At 36.9% G+C, this 25,114-nt stretch overlaps 1 protein-coding gene across 4 annotated transcripts in view; it reads right to left on the bottom strand.

Moving 5' to 3' along the window:
* KIF13B (kinesin family member 13B) overlaps positions 1 to 25,114 on the bottom strand; it is a 196,471-nt gene that overhangs the window by 106,767 nt on the left and 64,590 nt on the right. For all 4 annotated transcript variants that reach the window (XM_032332283.1, XM_032332286.1, XM_032332285.1 and 1 more), the window contains exons 3-10: positions 23,142 to 23,154; positions 18,138 to 18,198; positions 16,460 to 16,552; positions 15,106 to 15,286; positions 11,830 to 11,917; positions 8,077 to 8,211; positions 5,589 to 5,701; positions 4,258 to 4,369 (exon numbers count right to left, since the gene is read on the bottom strand). In XM_032332283.1, coding sequence (XP_032188174.1) covers positions 4,258 to 4,369; positions 5,589 to 5,701; positions 8,077 to 8,211; positions 11,830 to 11,917; positions 15,106 to 15,286; positions 16,460 to 16,552; positions 18,138 to 18,198; positions 23,142 to 23,154 — 796 coding nt within the window. The remainder of the gene's footprint in view (positions 1 to 4,257; positions 4,370 to 5,588; positions 5,702 to 8,076; positions 8,212 to 11,829; positions 11,918 to 15,105; positions 15,287 to 16,459; positions 16,553 to 18,137; positions 18,199 to 23,141; positions 23,155 to 25,114) is intronic.

Raw genomic sequence — 25,114 nt, 5'->3', positions numbered from 1 at the left:
ATATTCAAAAATGGCCCCATGCCATCAGCAAGAAGGAAACAGCAACAAAAGAACTGGCACTCATTCAAGGAGAAAGTATAAAGCTTCTTGTTACTCTTTAATTGTTTAATTAGGCAAATCAGATGAGCTTTGTTTCAAATGCAGCAACTGCAAATTAAATGGACACAGGAAAGAAACTGAATTTTGGAAGGCAGGATTTTTTAAAGCTGAAAGAACACTCTGAAGTCATCTAACGAAATTACTGCACTTTACAGATGAGAAATTGAGACCCAGGAAGACTGGCAGACTTAACCAAAGGTCATAAACGCTAGTTCAGAGCAGAGCTGAAAGTACTCCTTCACTCAGCTCTTCACAGAGTTTACCACCTAAAGGGTAACCCTGGTGAGCAAATACTATATAGTAAGAACTAGAGTAGGGATAAACAGCATGGTCGTAGAAAACACAACGAGCAGAAAGCCTAACCTTGAAAGGTTAGGGACAACTTTCAGGGAAAGTGACATCTGAGACCTAAAGATATTGAATAAGCATCATCCAGATAAAGGCTCGAGGGGAGGGAAGTAAGAGAAGAGATTGAAAAGAAGAGGAAGAATGTTCCAAACAGAGTAAGAGTAAATTCCTAGAAGTTAGAGCACTCATCACTTAGCTAGAACTGATTATAGCAAGATCAAGATGAACCATTAGAAAGAGGGAGGGGTCAAATTACTGAAGGCTTAGTAAATTACAAATCGTCAAAGAATTTGGACTTTATCATAATGGCCTATAAGAGAGTTACTGAAGAGACTGAAGTTTAAAAAGAGTATTAACTTTAAGATATGATAACTTACTATAAAAAAATGGGATGGAAAGCTTGAGGGAGATGTTTCAATCATCCAGGCAAGAGATGGAAGCCGCCTTCATTAGATAAGTGGCAGTAATAATGAAAAAAGGTGGATTAAGTCAAGATACTCATTATTTGAGCATTTATTACCAGAAATTATTTGATGTTAAGAGGTTCATATTTAGAAGGTTACCCTGAGAAGCAGAAAACCTCTTAATAAGAAATGGTTCTCCACCGACCACTTACCAAACAAGTAACCACTCCACTCACCAGGAGAAGAGCTAGAGAGAGTGAGAAGAGCACTCACATCCATCCCCCACCAAATCACCAAGGGCAGTCATTTTCTCTGACTCCCAGATGTTGTAAATATAAAGAGCATAACACAATTATAATGCAAATACAATGCAAAAACACTTTTTTAAAAGAAACTGCAAACCTTATAAAGGATGAGCAATTTTATGAGTTCATTGATAGGCTGGAGTAAACTAGAATCATACAAAATCGAACAAGGATCAGGGAGAGTTTGACTAATTTAGAATTAAAGAAGGAGAGAGCAAAAGGAACATAAAAGCCACTTTAAAGGAGAATGATTTGTGTATCAATGGATTCCACTGGGAAAGTTATGCAGACATCAGAATAAGTTTTGTAAAAATGCCCCACTTGTGAAGGTGTAATGTTTTTTAAGTAAAAAGTATGACAAAAATCAAGAAAACATTTTTTTAAGCCTAACAACACACAAGAGGTTACAATTACAGCTTTATTTTACCAAACAGAAGTTAAAGTGAGTTTTTAAAATGTTCAGTTTTTTTCCTCAGTTCAAGTATTTTCACAAGTTTCTATTAAAATTTGGTAAGAGTAAAGTGCTTCTCCTTCTAATGAAAAATGAACTTTTGTAAGATGTACAATATATAGCCTAGGCAAGAGAAGATGGGAAGTGAGGTCAGTCCTGATTCCAATCTTGTTTCTGCACTGTCAATTCTGTAAAATGGGAACACTACCATTTGCCTTCAGAGAAGTCAATGAGATCATGCACATGAAGTGCTTTGCATGGTATTTGATTCTTCTGCCTCCAGCCTATGGAATGGATCCTCAAAAATTACCCAGGCAACTTCAAGTCTGTGAATTAATCTGATAAAAGATATTTCCTAGTGTTTGTTTAAATGGACTGAGGTAATAACACCGGAACAACAGAACAGTAAATATTACGTCTTTTCAATCAGGCACATGCAGGGAATAATCATGAATGATCGGGAAACGTTTCTGTGGGAAGTCTAAGGAAGAAATAAGTATCTTATCGAAATTCCTTCTGGAAATTAAGCAAATGAGATTTCAAAGTTAATTACTGATATGTGAAGACCAGCACAATTATTTCCTCGGTAGTGAAATGTTTTGTAATACCCCTTAAATCTAAGAGTTATCTACAAGTGGTTTTTAATTATCAAACTTTGCTAATTTATCTTTTTGTTTTAAATTTCAAATTTTTTTTGCATTTTGGCCAAAGGAAGTACTCTACCTGATTTTCCACTGTGGCCAGTTTCACTTAATAAAGCATGCCCGGGGTGCCTAGGTGGCTCAGTGGGTTAAAACCTCTACCTTTGGCTCAGGTCATGATCCCAGGGTCCTGGAATCAAGCCCCACATCAGGCTCTCTGCTCAGCAGGGAGCCTGCTTCCCTTCCTCTCTCTCTCTGCCTGCCTCTCTGCCTACTTGTGATCTCTGTCTGTCAAATAAATAAATAAAATCTTAAAAAAAAAAAAAAAAAAAAAAACTACCCTACAATCCAGAAATCCCATTCCTGGTATTTACCCCAAAATACAAAAACACTAATTCAAAGGGATATATGCACCCGTATGTATATAACAGCATTATTTATAACAGACAAATTACAAAAGCAGTCCAAGTATCCATCAACAGATGAATGGATAAAGAAGATGCGGTATATATACACAATGGAATATTATTCAGTCATAAAAAGGAATGAAATCTTGCCATTTGCAAAGATGTGGATGGAGCTAGAGAGTACAATGCTAAGCAAAATTAGTCAGAGAAAGACAAACACCATATGATCTCATTCATATGCGGAATTTAAGAAACAAAACAAACAAGCAAAGGGGACCAAAAAAAGGGAAAGAGGGAGACAAATCAAGAAGCCAACTCTTAATCACAGAGAACAAACACTGATGGCTCTGATGGTTCCTGGGGGGGGGGGGGGGTGATGGGTGAAATAAGTGATGGGGATTAAGGAGTTCACTAGTGATGAGCACTGGGTGATATATGAAGTGCTGAATCACTGTATTGTACACCTGAAATTAAATGTAACACTGTATGTTAACTATACTGGAAAAAAAAATAAAATTAAAAAAAAAATTTAAAATAAAATTTAGGAATAGCCAACAAAAAAAAAAGCTGTGTCCTCTGTTAAGTGAACCTGTGCTTAACTCATCTTTATATTCCATATATATGTGGTAGTATATTCACTACCACAGTAACAGGTGTTCAGTAAATTCTTGATTGATGAGAGAATAACTCATCACAATACAACACAGGGCTCATAAAATTATTTCTTCATTTAAAAAAAATAGGAAAGAGAAAGAAGTATTAAGTAAAATATTTTGTTGCAGGTTGGCAACCCTATACAGAGTTAAACTGTCACTGGATTTTCTATCCTCTAGCTCCCAGTCCAATACCCAACTCACCACACCACTTCCATAAACTAAAGGGAAATTTGAAGACAAAGAGAGCTGAAAATAGCCTCTCTCTTCACCAAACTCCTATTACATGTCCTTACCATCTCTCTCATGGAATCACTGACTCTTGTTATAACATTTTGTGTATACAACTTATCTGCCCTACCAGACCCTGAGCAATTAGAGGGCAAGGAGGGTCCCACATTTCTTTACATTCTTGTCATAGCACTTTACAGCTTTTGTTCTTTCTCACTTCCATTTCTCCCAAACATACTAAATCAATTAACAAAACGAATGACTGTGTGCTCTATTCTGTATCCTTAAACAACATGAAGAAGCTAAAAGTAAATTAAAGTGATCATGAGTACTCTTGACGTTAATCAGAAAAACAAGGTCCAAAATGTCAGTCAAACAAAAGGAGTCTGTGAGAAAGACAGAGTAGTCCAGCTGAGTCTATAAAACAGTGGAAATCCTTTCCTATGACTCAATCACTATCAGATTAGCACGAGGTTCCTCTTTTACATCCCACAATCTCAAAGGTAACTGTGTTGTTCAGTGTGCCCCAAATCCCTTTGCTTCCAGGTTCTAGTGAATCAGGTACTTAATCTATTAAATCTATGATTATCCTGTGAGAGACTAATGATTTTAAATTTGAACATTGGTAAAAGAAATGAAACAGGAGGATTTACAGTCTACTCTTCCTTTCTACCAAGCACCAAGAGTAGGCCAGAAAGGGTAAAGGTGGGGAGCTTACTTTGAGCAGCCAAGTGAGAACTGAGTCACGATACGGAACAAATTTATTCTTATTTTTGCCAGCACTCTGATCTGCTAGAGCTGAGATAACCAGACCGAGGGTTGTGAGGGACCTGCATGGTACAACAAACCAGAATAATCATAAAAAACTAAGAATATCAAATGTCACATTTTAGCACAAAAACTGAACATCAAGATGCCTTGTACCTGTATGAGAATAGTACTGTTGTCAGCATTTTGCTGCTCAGTTTAAAACACATAAATTTTAAAAGCTGATATCCTTCTAACACTACTGCAAGCAATAAAATGGCTTAGCTTAATTATTTTTTTCACTTCTGTAAGTAGCAACATGAGCTGTCAGCTTCTAGGTTAAGATAAAGACACAAACACCACATATCTTTAAGAAAAGAAGCCACAAATACAATACAATACATTAAAACTTAGTATAAGGCAAAAACCTTTGCATATATGTATGTGTGTATATGAGGTATCTATGTATAACATTATGTATCTACACACATATCATACATAATATCATTTATACATCTGTATATCACCATTCAATAATATAATAATAGCATAGTATTTGGATGACAATCTTCTAAGATCTCCAGTTGGTTACTTTCAATATGCATCTTTCTGGATTCCCACCCATAAGGAGCTAGTAATTCAGCTTGAGGTAGAAAATATAACCATATGCAGGAGTCCGTATACAATGTATTATTTTCTAAAACCCTAGCTTCTTGGTGTAAATGACAGCAGTCATACAAGGGAAAGCCCAATGTGGCTAGGACACAATTTGATGTTGGTTCAGACAGTGACACCCAGGTTGAGATCAACATCCGGGCTGTGACAGACCATTACCTTGGTCCTCTTCTATAGGTCAAACCTGTGGTTCTCAGTTGGAAAGCCACTGTGCCGCCACAGGGAGATGCTGGCAAGGTCCATAGACCTGTTTGGGTTGTCACAACTGGGGGTGGGGGAAGAGAGGTGGCAGGTACTACCACCATCCATCTAGAGGGTAAGGGCAGGGATCCCACTAAACATCTTACTAATACACAATAATAGTCCCTGGAACAAAGAATTAACTCAGCCCCAGATGACAATACAGCTGCTCTTGAGAAACCTCTGATTTGACTGTGCTCCTCAGCCCTACCACACATCTCAACAAAACATAAAATAGGCTCAGGCCCATTAAAAAAAAAATTCTCCATTATTTATTCATTATAGCTTCAATCATTCCAGCTTCTTATTCTTTTAATAACCATAGAAGTTCCACCATTTGGCTCTTAAATCAGTAAAATAACAAAAGTAAGCTTCTGGAAAACTTACTTGTTGATGTTGCTCCCCTCCTTCAACCTGTCCCCTGCAGCCCCGGTTTTAGTTGCTCGCTCACTGCCAGCTAAATCAACCAAGCTCAGCTTGCCCACTTTCTCTCCAGATGTCTAGAAGACAAATCAACAAATAATAATAAACAGTTAAACAACATAGGAAGTCCTGCAACTTTACCAAATGAGTGTATTCTCTAAATCCTTTATTAAAACACTATTTACTATTATGTCAAAATTAGCTTGTGCTGCTATACAACAGTGTAAGAAAGGGCGCCTGGGTGGCTCGGTTGGTTAGGCATCTGACTCTTGGTTTCAGCTCAGATCATGATCTGGGGGTCCTGGGATCAAGCCCTAAGTCTGGCTTGCACTCGGTGGGGAGTCAGCTTGATTCCCTCTCCTTCACTGGCCCTCTCACTGCTCGCACACACACAGGCATGTACTCTCTCTCTCCCTCTCTCTCTAAAATAAATAAATAAATCTTTTAAAAAAAAATAGTATAAGAAAACTGTATAGTCTAGTAGCAGATATATATAAAATTATACCCAACTCTACTAATCTAGATAAGAGTGAAAGTTATCTCAGAATATAGCGCCCCCCAAAAGGGTATTCTTTGAAGGGAACCCAGTAAAATTTTCCTTTTTTTAAGATTTTATTCATTTATTTGATAGAGAGAAAGGAGGTACACAGAGAGAGAAGACTCCCTGCTGAGCAGAGAGCCTGACATGGGGCTCAGTTCCTGGACCCCGAGATCATGACCTGAGCTGAAGGCAGATGCTTAACTGACTGAGCCACCTAGGTGCTCCTCCATAAAGTTTTCATAGAGAATTACATAAAATAACTTATAAAATATAAAATTTAATATGATATGGAACTGCTTAAAGTATCAAAATATTTACCAATAACCCTGAGAGAAAAATATTTCTGCAATTCTTACTGGTCTTAAAACAGTATTTTACATAATAGGATCTCTCAAAAACTCAACACTTTCTCACATTTTTCATATTATTTATATATAGTAACTCCTTTATTTCATAGTTTCAGGTATTAAATTTACATATTTCCCTAGTTATTATATAAATACACATATATATATGCTGACATTTTCCTTTATCAAAAATATTCCATAACATAACCACACACATGACAGATATTTTATACTTCCGCAACAATACAAGATATGTGGGAAAGCAATGCCTAAATGTACAGGCTGGTTCATTTCTTAAAACTTTTCTTTAATATACATATTTATATTTACTTCCATAAATAAACATGTTGCTAACAAAAGGATATTCAGCTTCCCAAATCAAAAGTATTTTTGGTTAGAAAAAAAAAGCCTTCAGTATGTTTTTGTTTTATGCTGAAAAGGAAATAGAAAACAAAGAACTTCTTGTTGTTACACTAATCTTGCTGTGATGGTAAAAAAGAAAAATATGCTTTCAGCAAATGAAAAATCTTGCCAAAATATAGCATTTTGCCAGCATGATTATTTTAGCTTCTGGTATTTGAAACTGATTTGCTGGGGGGTAGGCATCATAATAAAATACACAAATATTCACATAAAAATTAAGAGGAAAGATGAGAAGTTTTCAGCGCAGTAGAAGCATATACATCTCTGGCTCTGTTTACTCTTTATAAGCTTCAAAACCAAACACTCCAGAAGTCATTCTACAAATCTACTGATTTTATGATACAAGTCCCCAGTATAGTTTATTCCTTCTAATACTTAGCTGTTCAGTAAAAGGTAACATTTCCAAACAATATCTACTAAATCAGCTGGAGTTAACATTAGCTTATACAGCTAGCCATCCAGTTTAAAGCTCAAAAAATGCTATGGTTTGAGGCTACGAGGTACAAGGCATGTTGAGCATGTCCCACCTTCCTTTAGTTGGACAGGGTGGAACTGAAAACTACATTTCTCTGACTTGCTTGCAGCCAGGGTTCAGGATGTGACTTGGGTTCTGCCAAGCAGATAGACTTGCTTCAGATTTGGAAAGGATTAGCAAAGTAGAGGTCATCCCCCTGGCCTGTTTTGGCTTTTTTCTGCTGGCAAGCAAGATCATGGAAATAGGAGGTTTTCTGCAAACGTCTCAGTTTACATTCTCCAGCTTCCCCTCACTATGAGGCAGGTTCACTAACTCCTGTGTCACAGACCACAGCTATCACGCAGGCCTGGAGCTCATAGCACTAGTGGTGGCCTCAGAAGCAGTATCATCCTTGGTGGATGAAATGTACATTGTTATTCCTAGACATTCAGTGTAGAATCCACTCTTCCTCAAGTGTTCTAACAACTCTGTAATCACCCAATCCTTCCATTAAATCCCTTTCTGTTTACCTACAGTGGCTTCTGTGTCTTGCTGAGTCCTAGCTAATACTCATGTCTGGCTAGGACTTTACATCACCTAACACCTAAAGGGAATGGAATAGGATAAATCATGATCCACTTTAGAAATATTAAAAAAAAAAAAATGGTCAAGCGTGTGAATACCTACCCCAGACTTCACATCATATAAAGTATGTGTAAGGGTGATTTTGAAGACTGCATGGGATCGACTGCTCTCCTCATTCATGTTGGTAGCCGCAACTGTACGAGATTTGTTACCCTCAGACATCAAAGACTCAATATCCTAAGTAGAAACAAGTCACAGACACACATTTCGTTACCTGTCAAACAAACATCAAAACTCTGCTATCCTATGAAATGAATTACAAGTTTCACTACTCAAGTCAACTACATTTGGAGTTTACACATTTACACTTTATTTCTCAATGAACATTAAGCTGCACTGAATATAATAGCCAATACTGTCTCTGAAAACTCAAACAAAACATTTACTTTCTGTAGGTGCTGAATAAACAGAAAAGTTTAGAAGCCACATGTGGAGACCCCTAAGATGGCCAAATATATCATGCCAAACCTCATCTAATCTAGAAATTTTGAAAAATTTAGTTTCTTTAATAACACAAGCAATAGGAGACAAGTATTAAATCAGATTATATGAATAAGCAATAAACAAAAATAACTGCAACCCCTTCATGTAAGCATAACATTGTGTCACCACATTAGTGTGTATTATACCAGATCTGTTTTTGAAAACAGAGTATCAAGGAACTAAATTCCTGCACAGATTTACTACTTCATTGCCACTCTACTAAAAAGGAGATAGCATACCTAATGACCCACCAATTGCACTACTGGGTATTTACCCCAAAGATACAAATGTAGTGGTCCAAAGGGGCACGTGCACCCCAGTGTTTATACAGCAATGTCCACAATAGCCAAACTATGGAAAGGACCTAGATGTCCATCAACAGATGAATGGATAAAGAAGATGTGATTAATACACACACACACACACACACACACACACACACACACACACACACACACACACAGGAATATTATACAGCCATCAAAAATGAAATCTTGCCTTTTGCAATAATATGGATGGAACTAGAGGGTATTATGATAAGTGAAGGAAGTCAATCAGAGAAAGACAATTATTATATGATCTCATCGATATGAGGAATTTGAGAAACAAGACAAAGGATCATAGGAGAAATGAGGGAAAAATGAAATAAGAAGAAACCAGAGAGGAAAACAAACCATAAGAGACTCTTAATCTCAGGAAACAAACTGAGGATTGCTGGAGTAGAGTAGGGGGAGGGATGGGGTGGCTGAGTGATGGGACACTGGGGAGGGCATGTGCTATGGTGAACACTGTGAATTGTGTAAGACTGATGATTCACAGACGTGTCCCCCTGAAACAAATAATATATTATATGTTAATTTAAAAAGAAAAAGAAAAAAAGGAGATAGCATGATGCACTTAAAAGATCATGGGATGGGATCTCCATTTTTTTAAATGTCGGAAGTTCTAAAAATGGTTACTTAACCAAACTGAATTTTAGTTTCATAAGTAATAATACAGAGCTATAATATAATCTACCTTACAAGGATTTTAATGAGGAACAAGAAAGATGGTATGTATTGAAGAGTTGACTACTTGTCTCCTCTTACCCTGTCTCATTTTCTTTCTAGTAAAGGAACCCAAAGCTGAGCATCTTACCTTGCAGTGGAACTGAGACTACATTTTCAGATGCTGTAGCTCAGTCTGGCCATAGGATTAAGTTTTAGCAAATGAAACACAAAGTCATTTGGGAATTCTCCTTAAAGGGAGTAGGCATGCTCTCACATCTTGGTTCTAAGAGCTAAGATCTTGAACTATGAGAATAAGGGCATTACCACAGAGCCCTATGTGGAGAGCTGGAAGGAATCTAGGTCTCCAAAAGCATCTTTGGAACCACTATATCAGCCCTCTGCCCATTCATTCTTTCATTCACTCATTTGTTCACTTAAATATATATGAAAGTCACCTACTACATAACTGGTACATTTTGAATTCTGAGAGTAAATAAGGAACAAAACAGATGACAATTCAAAGGACTTAAATTCTATTATATTTTCCTGTTATTTGCAGCCAACACAATCCTGACACACATATATGAAAACTTTGAAAATCATAATTTTCTATTTTGCTGTATCAATGAAAAATAATAATGTTTATGAAAAAAATTCAATATGATAAATAAAAAGCCTCAAAGTAGAAACATTAACTACATGGGGCACCTGGGTGGCTCAGTGGGTTAAAACCTCTGCCTTCGGCTCAGGTCATGATCCCAGGGTCCTGGGATCGAGCCCTGCATCGGGCTCTCTGCTCAGCGGGGAGCCTGCTTCCCCTTCTCTCTCTGCCTGCCTCTCTGCCTACTTGTGATCTCTGTCTGTCAAATAAATAAATAAAATCTTTAAAAAAAAAATTAACTACGAAGAGAAGTTTAAGCAGGCACCAAAATAGAAAAACCAACACAAAAAGTAAAATCTACAATATTTTAGATCCATTCCAAATTCATTTTAGATCTATTAAATCTGACAATCCTGAGACTTAATGTAAAAGCTTCACCTTACTTAGCCTACACTTACTTACTGGCCCCCAATCTGTTGCCTCATGCATAAGCTGTTTTGAGCCTTTTAATTTTTTAAACAAGCAGGATGTCTCTTTACACTTTCCAATCTCCTCTGAGCCTTCAAATACATCTGATCTCTCCCCAATGTTGTATATGTAAGTTCTCAAATGATCATTATCAAAATAACAATACCTACTAATATTTATATCAAACCCTAGCATTCTCAAAGACTTTTCACATTATCTCATTCGATCTCCACCAGGAAATCTTCCTAGACACCACCCTCCCCAGACATCCACATGTCCATTTAAGTTAGGCACCCATTCCTCAAAACTACCATGAATCCTAATCATGTATTTCTCACTGCTCTTAAAAATCATGTTGTTTTAGAACACCTTTATAATAACATCTATAAGCATCTTGAGGAAATGGACCATCTCATTCACTTTTTATATCTTCAGCACGTGGCACAAAGTCTGGCACATGACAAGTGTTCAATACATGTTTATCAAATGAAGTACCTAAAATTTACTAAGTGAAGTATTGTGGACCAAATGGTAGAAAAGATTAATGAACAAAAAAAACAAATGGACCTACCTCACAAGATAGTCAAGAAAATAAAACTAATTTCCATTTTAAAAATGAGGACAAAGAGGATTAGTGAGGTAGGTGATCTGAGTCATACAAGAGTCACATACAAGAGGATTAAGTATCACCAGATCAACATTCTCTGACTCTTAAATCAATGTACATTACATCACAGCATCTCACTCCACCCCATTTTCCTATCTCGCAAAGGCTGACGGATCCACACAAAGAAGAACTAAGTTTGAAAATGAAGAGAATAAAAGGCCAATGAGTGATCCTCTCAAATTAGAAACAGACTTTGAATTCCAAATACCCAATTCATGTTTTATTTAATGAAATCATAGGCAACTTCATTATCTTATGCACTACTAGGGAAGAAAAATGCTGCTGTATATTATTTTAAGATGAAATTTTAAGGATTATCACAATTTTAGAGCTCATAAAATAAGAAAGTAAAAGTGTATTTCACAATAGATGAATAGGGATGCTTTGCAAATGTGTATACTCTCTCTCAAAATTAAACTGTCCTAATAGCCATATATGGCTTTTTAAGAAAGATCTTTGCAAAAAGTAGCTTAATAAGTAATGCTACTGTTAACTTTTTTTATTTCAAGAAAAATAATCATCACAAATTAAACAAGAAATAATCTGCTACAGTGAATTTCAGCAGTGTATAGAAAGGAGGTCATTACCTTGTAGCTTGTGACAGCCAGTTTGGAAAGTCCATCGACATAGGGTCCCAAAACATTGTGCTCTCTGACTTTTAATGTTTGACGACTTCTGCCATTAAAAAAGAAAGAAAGAATTTTAAAATAATAACCTGCTTTTAAAATGATTCAATTGTGCTCCATAAAAATATACACTGAATTCAACAAAGATTCCAGGTAAAGAGAACCAACTTACTTGATCTAAGAAGAATATAAACCAAAATTTAAAATCTTGACTGGTAAGAAAAACTTCATAATGTGGTAAAATATCACATCACTCAAAAGGGTACACTGTGGGATGTCTATTTACTACCACAAAGAATGCGGACTCTAAACACAAACATCTACTTGTCATTTCACAGAATGTGGTACAAAGAACAGAAACTCAATAAATGTTAACTGTGCAAGAAAGAAAACTCAAGACCAATCTGAATCATGAATAAAGACGAAAAACAGACTGAATTTAATAATGACTTAAAAATATAACATTAGGCTGATCCCAGGGCTACTGGGTTGTTTAAATATGGGATAAAGATTTATTTACCACACTAGAATAATAGATTAAGTAGATGGGGTAAAAAAAAAAAAAAACACACATTGTCATTTCAATAAGTGCAGTGAAAAGGATTCAACAAATTTACTTACTCATGATTAAAAAACAAATAGATACCACTTACAAAGAAGGAACTAATAAACTCAGTGAGGGGCACCTGCCAAAAACCTAAGGCATTACAGCATACTTAATTGTATCAACCAAAAAACATTAAGAATATTCCTTGTTGATTATATGGTAAATGAATTCTATCTCAAAAAAGCTCTATAAAAAATATAAAAATTACAATAAAAAAAGAATATTTGTTGACAGTGAGATTGCAAGTGATTCTTATTTATGAACTTATTTTCTAATGATTTGAAATCCTCTACGACCCTAGGATCAGCTACCAAAAACTTCACCTATTACTATAAAACTGTACATGAAATAAATATAGAACAAATTTTGACATAAGTCCGATTTCAGGACATACTATACCATAGCCTTTTCCTTTCATTTTTCCTATTCTCTTAAAAAGATACTGAATTCATAAAATCAGTACTTGATATAAAAAACTAAGTTCTCTTGGGGCACCTGGGTGGCTCAGTCGATTAAGCATCCAACTCCTGATTTCGGCTCAGGTCATGATCTCAAGGTTGTGAGATTGAGCCCCACGTTGGGGCTACAATTTATTAAATAAATTAATAAATAAGTCTTAAAAAAAAAACCCAAAAAACTAAGTTTTCTCAGATAGTCTCCCTAAGAAGGGATTGCCCTTAGAGCTTTTAATCCATTCACTTCAACTCTTCGGAAACAATGCAAAAGTCCTCAACAAACTTGCATGGTGGAGGCAGCAGTAGCAGCTAGCCCCCATGGTGCACTTACTAAGTAAATGTTCTAAGACCTCAGGCATATCCCAGCCAATCTTCACAGCAGCCCTTTGTGATATTATGTAACGGTATTATCCCCTCAGTACAAATGAGGCCTAGAAAACATAAGAAACTTGCTCAACAGGTACCAATTAGAGGTCCTGGATGAAGAGCTACATGAAGCCCAAGCTCATGCTGTTAATTACTAACAATACACAAGACAAACATGAAGTTACTGAAGACTCCAACCACATTGTAGATAAAGTTCAAGTGATTCCACACAAGCACCGTGGAATACAAAACAGGGGGATGAAGTCTGCTAAGCATTTCTAGCGGGGATCTCAAGGAAAGTGATGCTCCTCACAGAGAGGAAGGTGCAAGGGCGAGAATGCAGGGCAGAGTTGGGAAAAATACAAAGACACAATATTCAGCAAGATGTGGGTATCTAGGCTATAACCGTCCTACCTCTGGCCTCCTTTTGTTTCCTGCTTTGACTTTCATGCTTGGTGCCCTCCGGCCACACTGGACAGCGGGGTCACTCTCCAAGCAAGTAATTTCTTATACCTCTGTGCTCTAGCACAGGCTGTCCTCTATGCCTGAATGGTTCTCACCAAACTTCTCAGTGGACAAACTCCTACTTAGAACAAAAATCATCAAGCACCTTCTGTGGACTCTTATCCACATTCCCTTCGCTTACTATTTTGTGTAAGCCCCTTGTACAATTTAAAAACATTATTGTATTGTATTACAATTATTTGTTTCTAAAACTCTCATTCGGTCCACACTGGGAGATCTTCCTTTCCAACTTGCATAGTGCTCTGCATGTAATAATGATCACTCAACAAATGTTAAGTTTTACAGGGAAACACTAAGTGCCAATTGATTGTCACTGGGAAAGGCCCAAAGATCATCATCTTTGTCAAAGAAAACAAATGCCAGTGAGAGGCTGACATGTTTCCTTGACTGAGCATTACTATAATGCACTGCTTCTAAGAGCACCTTTCTTTGATCAACTTCTTCATCCAAACATAACTAAATGTCCCCTGGTAACTCCACATTCTCTGTAACAACCTCAGCTCACTTGACCTCTGACCTTACAGACACTATTCTTACATCTATTAAGCCACAGGCTGTGGTTATTATGGGTTTCTTTCTCATTATGGTTGTACTTCCTTAAAATCTGACTCAGAAACTCTGTGCAATGGACAGATTTCCTCAGCTATGTCCTTCCTTATTAGGTTCAGTTACGACGGAAGAGTGAGAACAGCATTTTCTTAGGCTTTCTAATACTTCTGAACCACTTCGCTTTCAAAGTCTATGCCATCAAAGGGGACACTCTTTTTCTCCGGGAATTTTTAAAATTAACTATCCTAAAGTTCAGGTTTTAAATCTCTGATTATGCTTCTCCCTAACTTCATAGCCTACAAAGAAAAAACAGTTAAATTCTGCCTGAAATTTCTTGGTCTTGTTTTTAAAAAAGAAAGAAAAAAAAAAAAACCCTACTTGATTAAGGATACCAGTCTGATATTAAGTAACTTGATTTTCTTTGCATATTTTTTGTTTGTGGTTTTGGATATATCTTAAAAAGGCAGTATGAGCCAGATATAGGTGCATTGGACAATGCTTCCCTGCCCCAAGTCAGCCTTAAATGCAAAAGCCAGAACTGGCTTCAGGAAGCCGCTCAATGTGACTAAAAACAAAGTCACAAGGACAATAACTAGATAAACAGATAAAAGCACAAAGACAATCACTAGATAAATAGCTCTCTATCAGAGTTCAATATAAAAAATTTCACTTGAGTCAATTTCTAAATGTATTGGTCCACAATGCTGTAACATTAGAGTTTCCAAAGTCCTTTACCCTTTGGGATCAAGAAGGTCTCTAACTTTTTCATTATAAATTTCCATATAGGACACTTCTACTTTAAAACTCTGCTCTTCATTTTCCTCTTTCTGAGTTCGTTCAAAGAGTCCACTACAAAGTCTTGGAATTAATCCAGGTTGGTCAGCTGTGCCCATCATGGTATAAGATTTTCCAGATCCTAAAAAGTGGAAATCATAGTTATTACTGTGTCTGAGAAGTTTAAATACATAACCCTCTTTCCATTGCTCATAAGCACTTAGCAAAATGCCCAAAAGAAAATAAAAAAAATACCCAAATAAAATGATGAGACTACTAAATACAGAAGCTTTCCTATTACACATGTAAAATCTAAAGTAAACATCTTTTAGGAAGGGAATAAAAACATTCTTAAACCCATTTCACACTTTAAAAAAAAAAAAAAAGTACCTAAAACAACCAAAAAAACAGTGAGGTCTGAGCAGCTTTCTAAAATTAACTGGGAAGATCCATATGATGAATACTATTGTGACTGTTCCCAACCACTAATCATAGCACAAAAAATACACAGTATCCCTATAGGCCCCAGAGCAAAGTCACTTACTACCCTCTGGCTACGGGGTAGAAACCAAAGAGTAATCTTCTTTTTCTACTATAAAATTATTTTCTCGTTGTACCAACAATATGTATTCATTAAAGAAAAGTCAGAACACACAGGAAAATAGAAAGGAAAACATTAAATCATGATACTCCAACTTAAGAACTCTTTTTCCTTCTTTAGCAGCAATGCTTTTATAAAGATATTTTTAATCATACAAATTGCTGCTTTTATCACTTGACGCTTTATCAATGCCTAATAACTAAAACCAAAACACCACTTCTCAAGGACTAGGCCTTTTCTATGAGTTTTTGATGTTAACTCATTGTGACAACCCTATAGGGAAGGCCTATATTCACCAGCGTTTTATAGGTAAGGAAACTGACATGTAAGTTTCACAGGAGCTGGGCTGGAGATGGCCTACCCTGGCTCAGAATCCATGCGCTTTTAACCACATCACATACTGCCTCTTAAAAAGTATCAGAAGCATTCTTCCATAAAGAATAGTTTTCAACTGGAGAAGCTATACAATAGTTTTCAATTGGCGAAGCTATAGGTATATACCCTTATAAAAGTGACTCCTTCACTTTAAATAGATTTTCTTCCCTGAGAACGGCAGAGGTAGAAAAGTCAAATGCTCCTTATCAACTGTATCTGATAAGATGCTAACAATATGTATTCCCTTTGTTACTTTCTCTGTTATAATCTTTAAAGCTTAAATATTTATATTTAATATTATATATATTTAATAAAAAATATATTATTATTTAACATTACCAGTCTGTCCATAGGCAAAGATACATGCATTGTAACCATCAAAAGCATTCTGAAGGATATTCTCCCCAAGGCACTTGAAAACATCATCTTGACCTAAAAGGGACAGAGAGAAAAAGAATGAGAAAGGGTATTTTTCTGATGTGTATTAAGGAGGGCACTTGTGGTGATGAGCACTAGGTGTTACATGCAGCTAATGAATCATTTAACGCTACATCAAAAAATAATGATGTACTATATGCTGGCTAATGGAACATAATAAAAAAAAAATAAAATTTTAAAATAAATTAAATAAATAAATGAATACAAATTTATTTATTTAATTAATTAATAAAGAAAGAAAGGGTATTTTAAGCCAAAACTACATATGTAAAATTTTTTGGAAAACTAAAAACAATTAAAGATGCACTTTTTCAAACTATCTCCAAACAAGATTTTTAGACTCGATGAATACTTGCAAAAGCTTATGGCTTTCAAGTATTTCTAGTTAGCACATGATAGGAAATGAGTAAAAAGTTCCTGATAATATGAACTTGAATTAATAAATACTGGACAAAAACTCTCTGCAAAGCAAAAAGCTAATGAACTGCTAATTTTATAAACAATGACTATAAATACCCAAAATTTATACTAGGGACCTCCATGCACCTGAATTCAACTATATACCACCAGCTAATGTTTTATTCAGTGGGTACTAGAATTCAAAACAACCATACATATCAATTTGCTCTCCTTTTCCTCAATGGTAATTTTTAATTATAGAGCCTACAGTACACACCAGCCAGAGGAGGGAAGAATACCTCGAAAATGTCTTCTGGCTTTCAATCATGAGCAAAAATAATAGGTTGAAATTCTCCTCCACAGGCTGAATTAAATATGTTAATAACAGAAGTCATTCAACCTCTCTTTGAGTCTTGAATAAAACACGCAAGAACTGGATGTTGTTATGTTTGTTATACTTTGAATGCTATAAATAACATTCCATTATGCCCCACTTCCTAGTTAATTTCCCAGATGAGTATATCATCATCTTACTTCCAATACAGAAGGAATCCGTAAGCAATCCATCGGGCCAGCTAGAGTAAATTAACCTTAACTTTCTGAACCAGCTGCAGTACTACTCTGTCTCATGACAAAAGCCAATACAATATGACCCTCAATATTTAAAAGGTATTGCTTAGAAACAGGTGTCACACGCAGTTAGGAATAAAGCCAATTAAAAGGCTGTCCCTGTAGTCCTAAATTTGTGGTGTAAAGAAGCTTGAGACAGTGTTGCTGAGGAGGGTAAGAGAATAACAGAATTCCAAGCAGGCAGGAGCAGAGCCTAGACTAAACTGTAGGTTTCCTTTTCCCCTTGCTCAACTTTCCTATACCAAGCTGCCTCTGTAGACCACATCACAGACATCTAAGGGAGTCAAAGTGGCTAGTGTGTGCTCCATGTCCCATGTAAGGTCTGGGAATGTGTTCAATAACCTGTGTACCCTATTAATTTACCTTTACTGTCTTATAACAAGAACAGCACACAGTCAATCTCCAATTTCCCCAACAATGTAAAAACAGCAGAGGCAGGAGGAAATTCTCAATACAGGTCTTATCGTTACACAAAATAATGCTGTAATACTTTGTGGGGAAAAAAATCAAAACACCTTTTCTATAGTAGTTAATAGGATGCTGTACTTACCTGCATATTTTTCTCTGACTGATTCATCCATAGACCAGAAACAGTGATCATATGCAAACACCTGTTGAAAAATAAAGTATGGTATATACTAAGAACAAAACCTCACCATACTTATAATAAACAGTGCTATAACACTGATAACACTGTTCACAGTAGTGAAATAAAAGTACCTTACTGTCTTAACAATGGAGGTTAGTTGAATTATTTATGGTACAGTTTTACAATGAACAACTAAACATCCTAAAATGACAACAACCTTTATTTCACGTGGAAAACTCTTCACGATGTTAGGTGAAAAAAGGGGAGGTTACAAAACAGTATTTATAATATGATGGCTATTGTATACACATACACATGCAAACACACACATAGTTACACATAGAAAGTTTATTTCTGCATGATAAGATTAGTGATCTTTGTCTTCTTTGTTTCTATGGATTCTCTGCATTTTTACTTTTCTCAGAGAAAATGAAGATTTTTAATTTAATTTTATTTTTTTTAAAGATTTTATTTATTTATTTGACAGAGAGAGAGACCACAAGTAGGCAGAGAGGCAGGCAGAGAGAGAGGAGGAAGCAGGCTTCCCGCTGAGCAGAGAGCCTGATGCGAGGCTTGATCCTAGGACCCTGGGATCATGACCTGAGCCGAAGGCAGAGGCTTAACCCACTGAGCCACCCAGGCACCCCAAAATGAAGATTTTTTAAAAGAATAAAATGTAAAGATGATTACTATGGCATGGTAAAAGTAGTTATAAAATAGCAGATTCAAAAAATCACAACACACCCACATGCAATATTGCATAATTTCAAGACTGTGGAACACTGGTAAGAAAATGTTCCATATTAATGGAAAAGTTATGAAAGTCTGGACCATGATCCCATGTTTGTACCAAAATCTATACAGATAAAAAGTAGTTAAGAATACACATGGGAAAATGGTTAGTGGTTAATACCACCTAGTGGGACATCACAGATGATCTCTGTTTGGATCTTTTACATTTACTACTTTCCAAAATATGCATGGTTGGTTGTGGTTATTTTGGGGGGGGGCACTCTTTTAAGTTTTCTTCATTGAATTTTCTTTTTTTGGATTTCATATTTACAATCAAGTCTCAAAGGATTTTAAGTGTAGTTTTTTTTTTTTTAGGGGCACCTGGGTGGCTCAGTGGGTTAAGTCTCTGCCTTTAGCTCAGGTCATGATCTCAGGGTCCTGGGATCGAGCCCCACAGGGAGCCTGCTTCCCCCTCTCTCTCTGCCTGCCTCTCTGCCTACTTGGGATCTCTGTCTGTCAAATAAATAAATAAAATCTTCAAAAAAAAAAAAAAAGGTAAAGTCTTTTTTTTTTTTTTTTTTCCAAATTTGAGAGAGAGAGAGAGCTTGCAGAAGTGGGGGCCGGGGCAGAGGAAGAGGGCTGGGGACAAGCAGACTCCCTGCTATCTAGAGAGCCCAAGGCAGTGCTCGATCCCAGGACCCTGAGATCACGACCTGAGGCAAAGGCAGATGCTTAACTGACTGAGACACCCAGGTACCCCAAGTGTAATTGTTTTTAAAATCATTTAAGCTTGTAGTTCAAACTCTCCAATTTTTGGAGTCTGTTGCCTCTCTTCCTGTTGACAGTTTTCCTCTTGGGCCCTTATATGTTAGTTTGCAAGCGCATCTGAATTGGGAGTTTGTGTTTTGTGGTTTACGTGGTTGCTTGTTTTTTCCTCTCCCTCTGGCCACCTTTACACTGCCACTCCTAGTTGCCAAAGCCCAGATTTTGGTCCTCCCAAAGTCCAACGTCTCCAAGCCCTCTGATTTACACAGACAGTTCAGTCTTGGTGGCCAGAACCCTTTCCTTAAGCCTTCATTCATGTTGGAACCTCACTCAAATCAGTTTTCACATGGTGAGTTCTCCAGTCCTCACCTATACATCAGGCCCCTCTAATCTACAAGAGAAGAACTTCTATCACCTCCAAGAACCTCCCTCTGATCCCAAGACCCAGTAAATACTTGGCTTCAGCCCCAGCTTGCTGCTAGTCCCTGAAGTTACATTATGTTGTTTTTTAATATGATGACATGATTTTAGTATTTTAAAAATATTTTCTCTGGGGCACCTGGGTGGCTCTGTGGGTTAGGCTGATGCCTTCGGCTCAGGTCATGATCTCATGGTCCTGGAATTGAGCCCCACATCAGGCTCTTTGCTCAGCAGGGAGCCTGCTTCTCTCTCTCTCTCTCTCTCTGCTACTTGTGATCTTTCTCTGTCAAATAAATAAATAAAATCTTTAAAAAATATATTTTCTCTGTCTCTGTTGAGTTTGGAGTTGGCAGGAGATTGCATCTGTCTGAACTCACAAGGCTACCTGGACCAAAGGTGTAAAAGTTAATTTTTTAAAGAAAGGAGATTAGATTAAGGTGGTATATTAAGTGTGCATGCCTATATCCCGCTGCTACCTGAAATTAGCTCAAAATGATGCAGGGAGAGATGAAAGGAAAGGGCCAAAAGGAGGAAGAAGAGGGGAAAGGACAATTAAGTTTTTGAAAGCTAGACTGCTTGCTTTACCTATGGAGAAACTGAGACTCCCCGAAAAATAGTTGCAGTGAGACCGATGAGGGATAGGACAGGGTGGAGTGAGGGCCACATGGAGATCACAGGCCAAAACACTACAGAAGAAGATGCATCCAAAGGCAAGACCAGTTCTGGAATAGCACCAGGAGAACAACTAAATGAGCTACTAGAGGACTCTGGGGGCAACCACCAGGACAACTGGTTAAAGGGACCTTTAAAGCAGGAAATGATCAGAACACTCATATCTTTGTGCAAAACAACAGACAGGGGAGGCGTTTGTTCCCTGGAAGGGGGCAGTAATGGGAAAGCTAGGCCCAAAAGGCCAGGCGAAGCCTAGTGGCTGACAAGACCCAGGAAGAGGCAAGAGCCCTGGGGCCCAGAAGCTATCCAGAAGCTATGCTGAAGCACTGCATTGGACATTACTAATGCTCCACAAGCTTCCAAAGCTAAACATGTTATTTGTCAAGAGTTGTGGCTCACTGTGTTAGCAACACTCCCAACAGGGAGAGGAAGAAAAGGAAAAGGAAGATGGCAGGTGGTCCCAAAGGAGCGTGTATCACAATTTCAGGTAGGGGCTGCTTTTCAAGCTATACTCGTCAGCTCTAGTGAGAATCATTACAGCACGGTGAGAAGAAATAAAGTATGAAGTCCAAAATTAGGTTTCTTCTGTTCTTTCAACTCTTGTCTCTTATAATTTTATTTAATTCTGTTCTTAACAAGGTTACATAGAAACTACCCTGCTTCTTTTTTTGTAAGCTTAACTCTCACTTCAAAGATGCCATCACCATATGTGTGTACTTATCAAAGAGCAGGCTCTACATGGCACTCCTCTCTCGATTATTACGGGTTTTCTTTCTTTCTTTCTTTTTTTAATTTAGGGATTTCCTTAACAACTGCATTTCTGAATCTCAGTTCCAGTAGAGAAGCTACCATTAAAGTAACCATTACAAGAGTCGATACAGGTGCTACACCCTGTTCATGGGCCGCTGAGGTACAAAGAATGAAGAACCTGATGGCTGGCAGGTAGGGAAGCTGTGGTTGGAAACCAGCCTTTCCACCAGGGGGCTGTTTATCACTAGGCTGGCTTGGCTCCATTCCCCAAATTATATGAAAGCACTGCAGCCTGGTACAAAGTTAGGAACTAATGAACACTTAGTTCTTACTTACTCACAACACTGAATAGTCTTCTTTAAGTTCTAGCAGTTTTGCAATTACAGGAATCTTTAAATTGTTATAGGAATCATCATCCAAGAATTTCCTAAAGCAGACAAACCCTTTGCTTTCTAAATATTATTCCTTTAAAATTAAAAAAAAACCCTTTTTCAACAACAGCAAAGGAACACACAGTGCACAAAGTCAAATAACACAAAAACATAAATGTAAAAAATAAAAATCTCCCCATTCACCAAGCATACCTCTCCCTAGACATAACCACTATGTTAGTAATGTGGTGTTGATCCTTCCATACTTTTTATGTCAAGTCAACAATTTCTCTCAACATTAAGACACAACTGAATTAAATAAAACATGAACAGTTTTTAAATGTTGTGTAACATTTCCTCACATCTTTACAGCAATCTCCAGTCTCCAGCTCCATCAAAAAAAATCAGAAAACAGAAATAATCCAAAACCTTTTCAGAAAAAAGATGAGAAATCAGAAAATAGAAATAATCCAAAACCTTTTCAGAAAAAAGATAAAAGATAAAAAATAAATATGATTTTTACATATATAAAGAAATCCAGTGCCATATTAAACTATTAAAAAACATTACTCAAGTTCCCAAGAACCGTGTCTATACATATTTTAGCAACAATAGAAAATGGAATTACAATTCAACTGCAGACTCAAAAACAAAATCCCAAGAATGTAGATAAAAATCTGAATTTCCTGACGAGTTCCAAGTAATGGCAGCAAATGGTCAATTCAAAAATATAGTCCTTGTGTCCACTTTCACAAACCTATAAACTCCTTAAAATATACAAGAACTGACGCACTCCACTGAAGTTTCTTTAGAATCTGGGCTCAAATCTAAAATGAAAGCACATCTGCCTGAAGAAACTGTGGGCCAGGGCAGCTTTCTGTTGGCCTGAGAATGTGTCCCCAGCTGTCTGGGGAACAACATAGATGAGTCTGCCTAGCACGGTATTGACCACAGTCTGGAACGACCAGTTTCGAGCCAATCCATGGTTAACAGTGGAGCACAAAAGGAATCTGTGTTGTAGTTGCCAGGAAACTGGCCAGAATTGGTCAAAGTACAAATACAGCTTTTCCATAAACCTTCAGGCCCTCCCATGCCAATAAATGATTTCGGGTTTATGAAAAGGCTGACAGCTTGCATTACTTTTACAAAAGTGACAAGAGAGAATTCTTTTCTGAGAAGAAAATTATCAACCCTTCAAAAATATGCACGTAAGATCTTTGCAAGCATTTTTTGCATAATAAAGCAAATCTCTTACCTTTGGCTGGCTTCTGCATTTCCAAAAGAGATGTCATTGTGGACATGAAAGAAGAAGGAGAGAGTTCAAAAAAAATTTCTTTTGGTTAGAAGACAATTTTGATGGGTAAAATGATAATAAATACCATGTAAATTTTTAGCAATACAAAATATTAACTTTGAAATCAAATAGCAATTTAAAATAAAGGAAAAATGAATACCTATGAACTAGTAGGGTAGAGTCCTTAATTATAAAAAACTAACTTGTATCTCTCAAGAAGAAAAAACATTATCTGAGCCCTGGATAATTTTTAAAGTCCTAACATTTCTGCCTTACACATTCTGCTTATCCTTGTATCGGTCTTGTAAATATATAATTTAAAGAGTCTTTACTTTTTATCATCTGACTTTGCTTCCAAGTAGTTTTCTCTGCTTTGACACTGCAGCAGCTCACTATATAGGCCCCTCTATAAAAAAACAAATTCTGGGGTCACCTGGGTGGCTCAGTGCGTTAAAGCCTCTGCCTTTGGCTCAGGTCATGATTTCAGGGTCCTGGGATCGAGCCCCACATCGGGTTCTCTGCTCAGCGGGGAGCCTGCTTCCCCCTCCCCCTTTGCCTGCCTCTCTGCCTACTTGTGATCTCTGTCTGTCAAAAAAATAAATAAATAAATAATCTTTTTTAAAAAATTCTGCTTTGGCTAAGAAAAAACGGTTTTATTAAAGGAACAACTAATTTTTTGCCAGTGAATTATTACTTACTGACTTACTCACTTATTCCCTATGATCTATCTTACCCAGGTAAGATAACCTCCCCACCCCAAAACTGTGACTCATAACTCCTCAGAGTACAGAGACATAACTAAACCCAGTATACTCTGGAGATAGTTTTAAACTCAAAGAAAAGTTGCAAGAAAGGCACAAAGAACTCCCTTCACCCAAATTCACCAAGTGTTAACATTACCACAGCTACTATATCATTCCCCCCTCCACCTCCCCTCCTCCATACACAGATAGATAATACACAAACATATAGAATATATATATTAGTTCCTTCCTAATCATCTGAGAGTAAGCTGCAGACATGCCTCTTTATGTGAAACACTTCATTGTCTAATTCCTTAATACAATGATGTTCACTTTCATAACCATGGTACAATGTCAAAATCAAAAAACTTAGGAATAAAGGAAAGAACTTTAGAAACCAGAGACAAAAACAATAACTGGAGCTTCAGGAATAATTGTTCTCTCTCCAAGGACCAAATGTCAACTCAAATCTAAAACCTGAAAGGAAACTGACACAGAAGTATTTCCTTCTAATTGTCAATACAACTTTTGTCCCTCTGTCTCATAAAAAATTTTCTTCTAAAAAAAACTTAATGCTAATTTGCATCAAATGATTTCAGGTAAGAACATGAAAACACCAAGGAAAGTCTACCAAAGAGTGACACTTGTCCAACAGATTCTTGGGTGACAGCTGATGTGGCTGACATATAAAAGAAAGTACTTTCTCTAGAATACGAGATACAGAAAAACTTCCTGACAAAAAGACCTGTGAGATAATGGTAGAGGTCACTGATGTATGCTATCATCTTTGTTCTTTCCTTTTTTGTTTCTCAGGGCTTTGTTGTTGCTGACTATATTCAATGCTATTCCGTTAATTTCAAGTGGTCAACTAGTGACTGCACAAGTTTCTACACTATGCTATGCTCACCCCAAGTGTGGCTACCATTTGTCACCACACAATGCTGTTACAGTATCACTGACTATACCACTGTGCTGCCCCTTTCATCCCCATGACTTACTCATTTCGTAACAAGAAGCCTGTATCTCCTACACCCCTTCACCCATTTTGTCCAATCACGCCCCCTTTCCCTCTGGCAACCATCAATTTGTTCTCTATATTTATAGCTCTGATTCTGCTTTTTGTTTATTTATTCATTTAATTTGGTTTTTTAAGATTCCACATATGAGTAAAATCATATGGTTATTTGTCTT

The sequence above is a fragment of the Mustela erminea genome, chromosome 2, assembly GCF_009829155.1.
Source record: "Mustela erminea isolate mMusErm1 chromosome 2, mMusErm1.Pri, whole genome shotgun sequence".
Lineage (NCBI taxonomy): Eukaryota > Metazoa > Chordata > Mammalia > Carnivora > Mustelidae > Mustela > Mustela erminea.
Note: the sequence above shows the minus strand (reverse complement) of the source record. Positions and strands in the feature narration are given on the sequence as shown.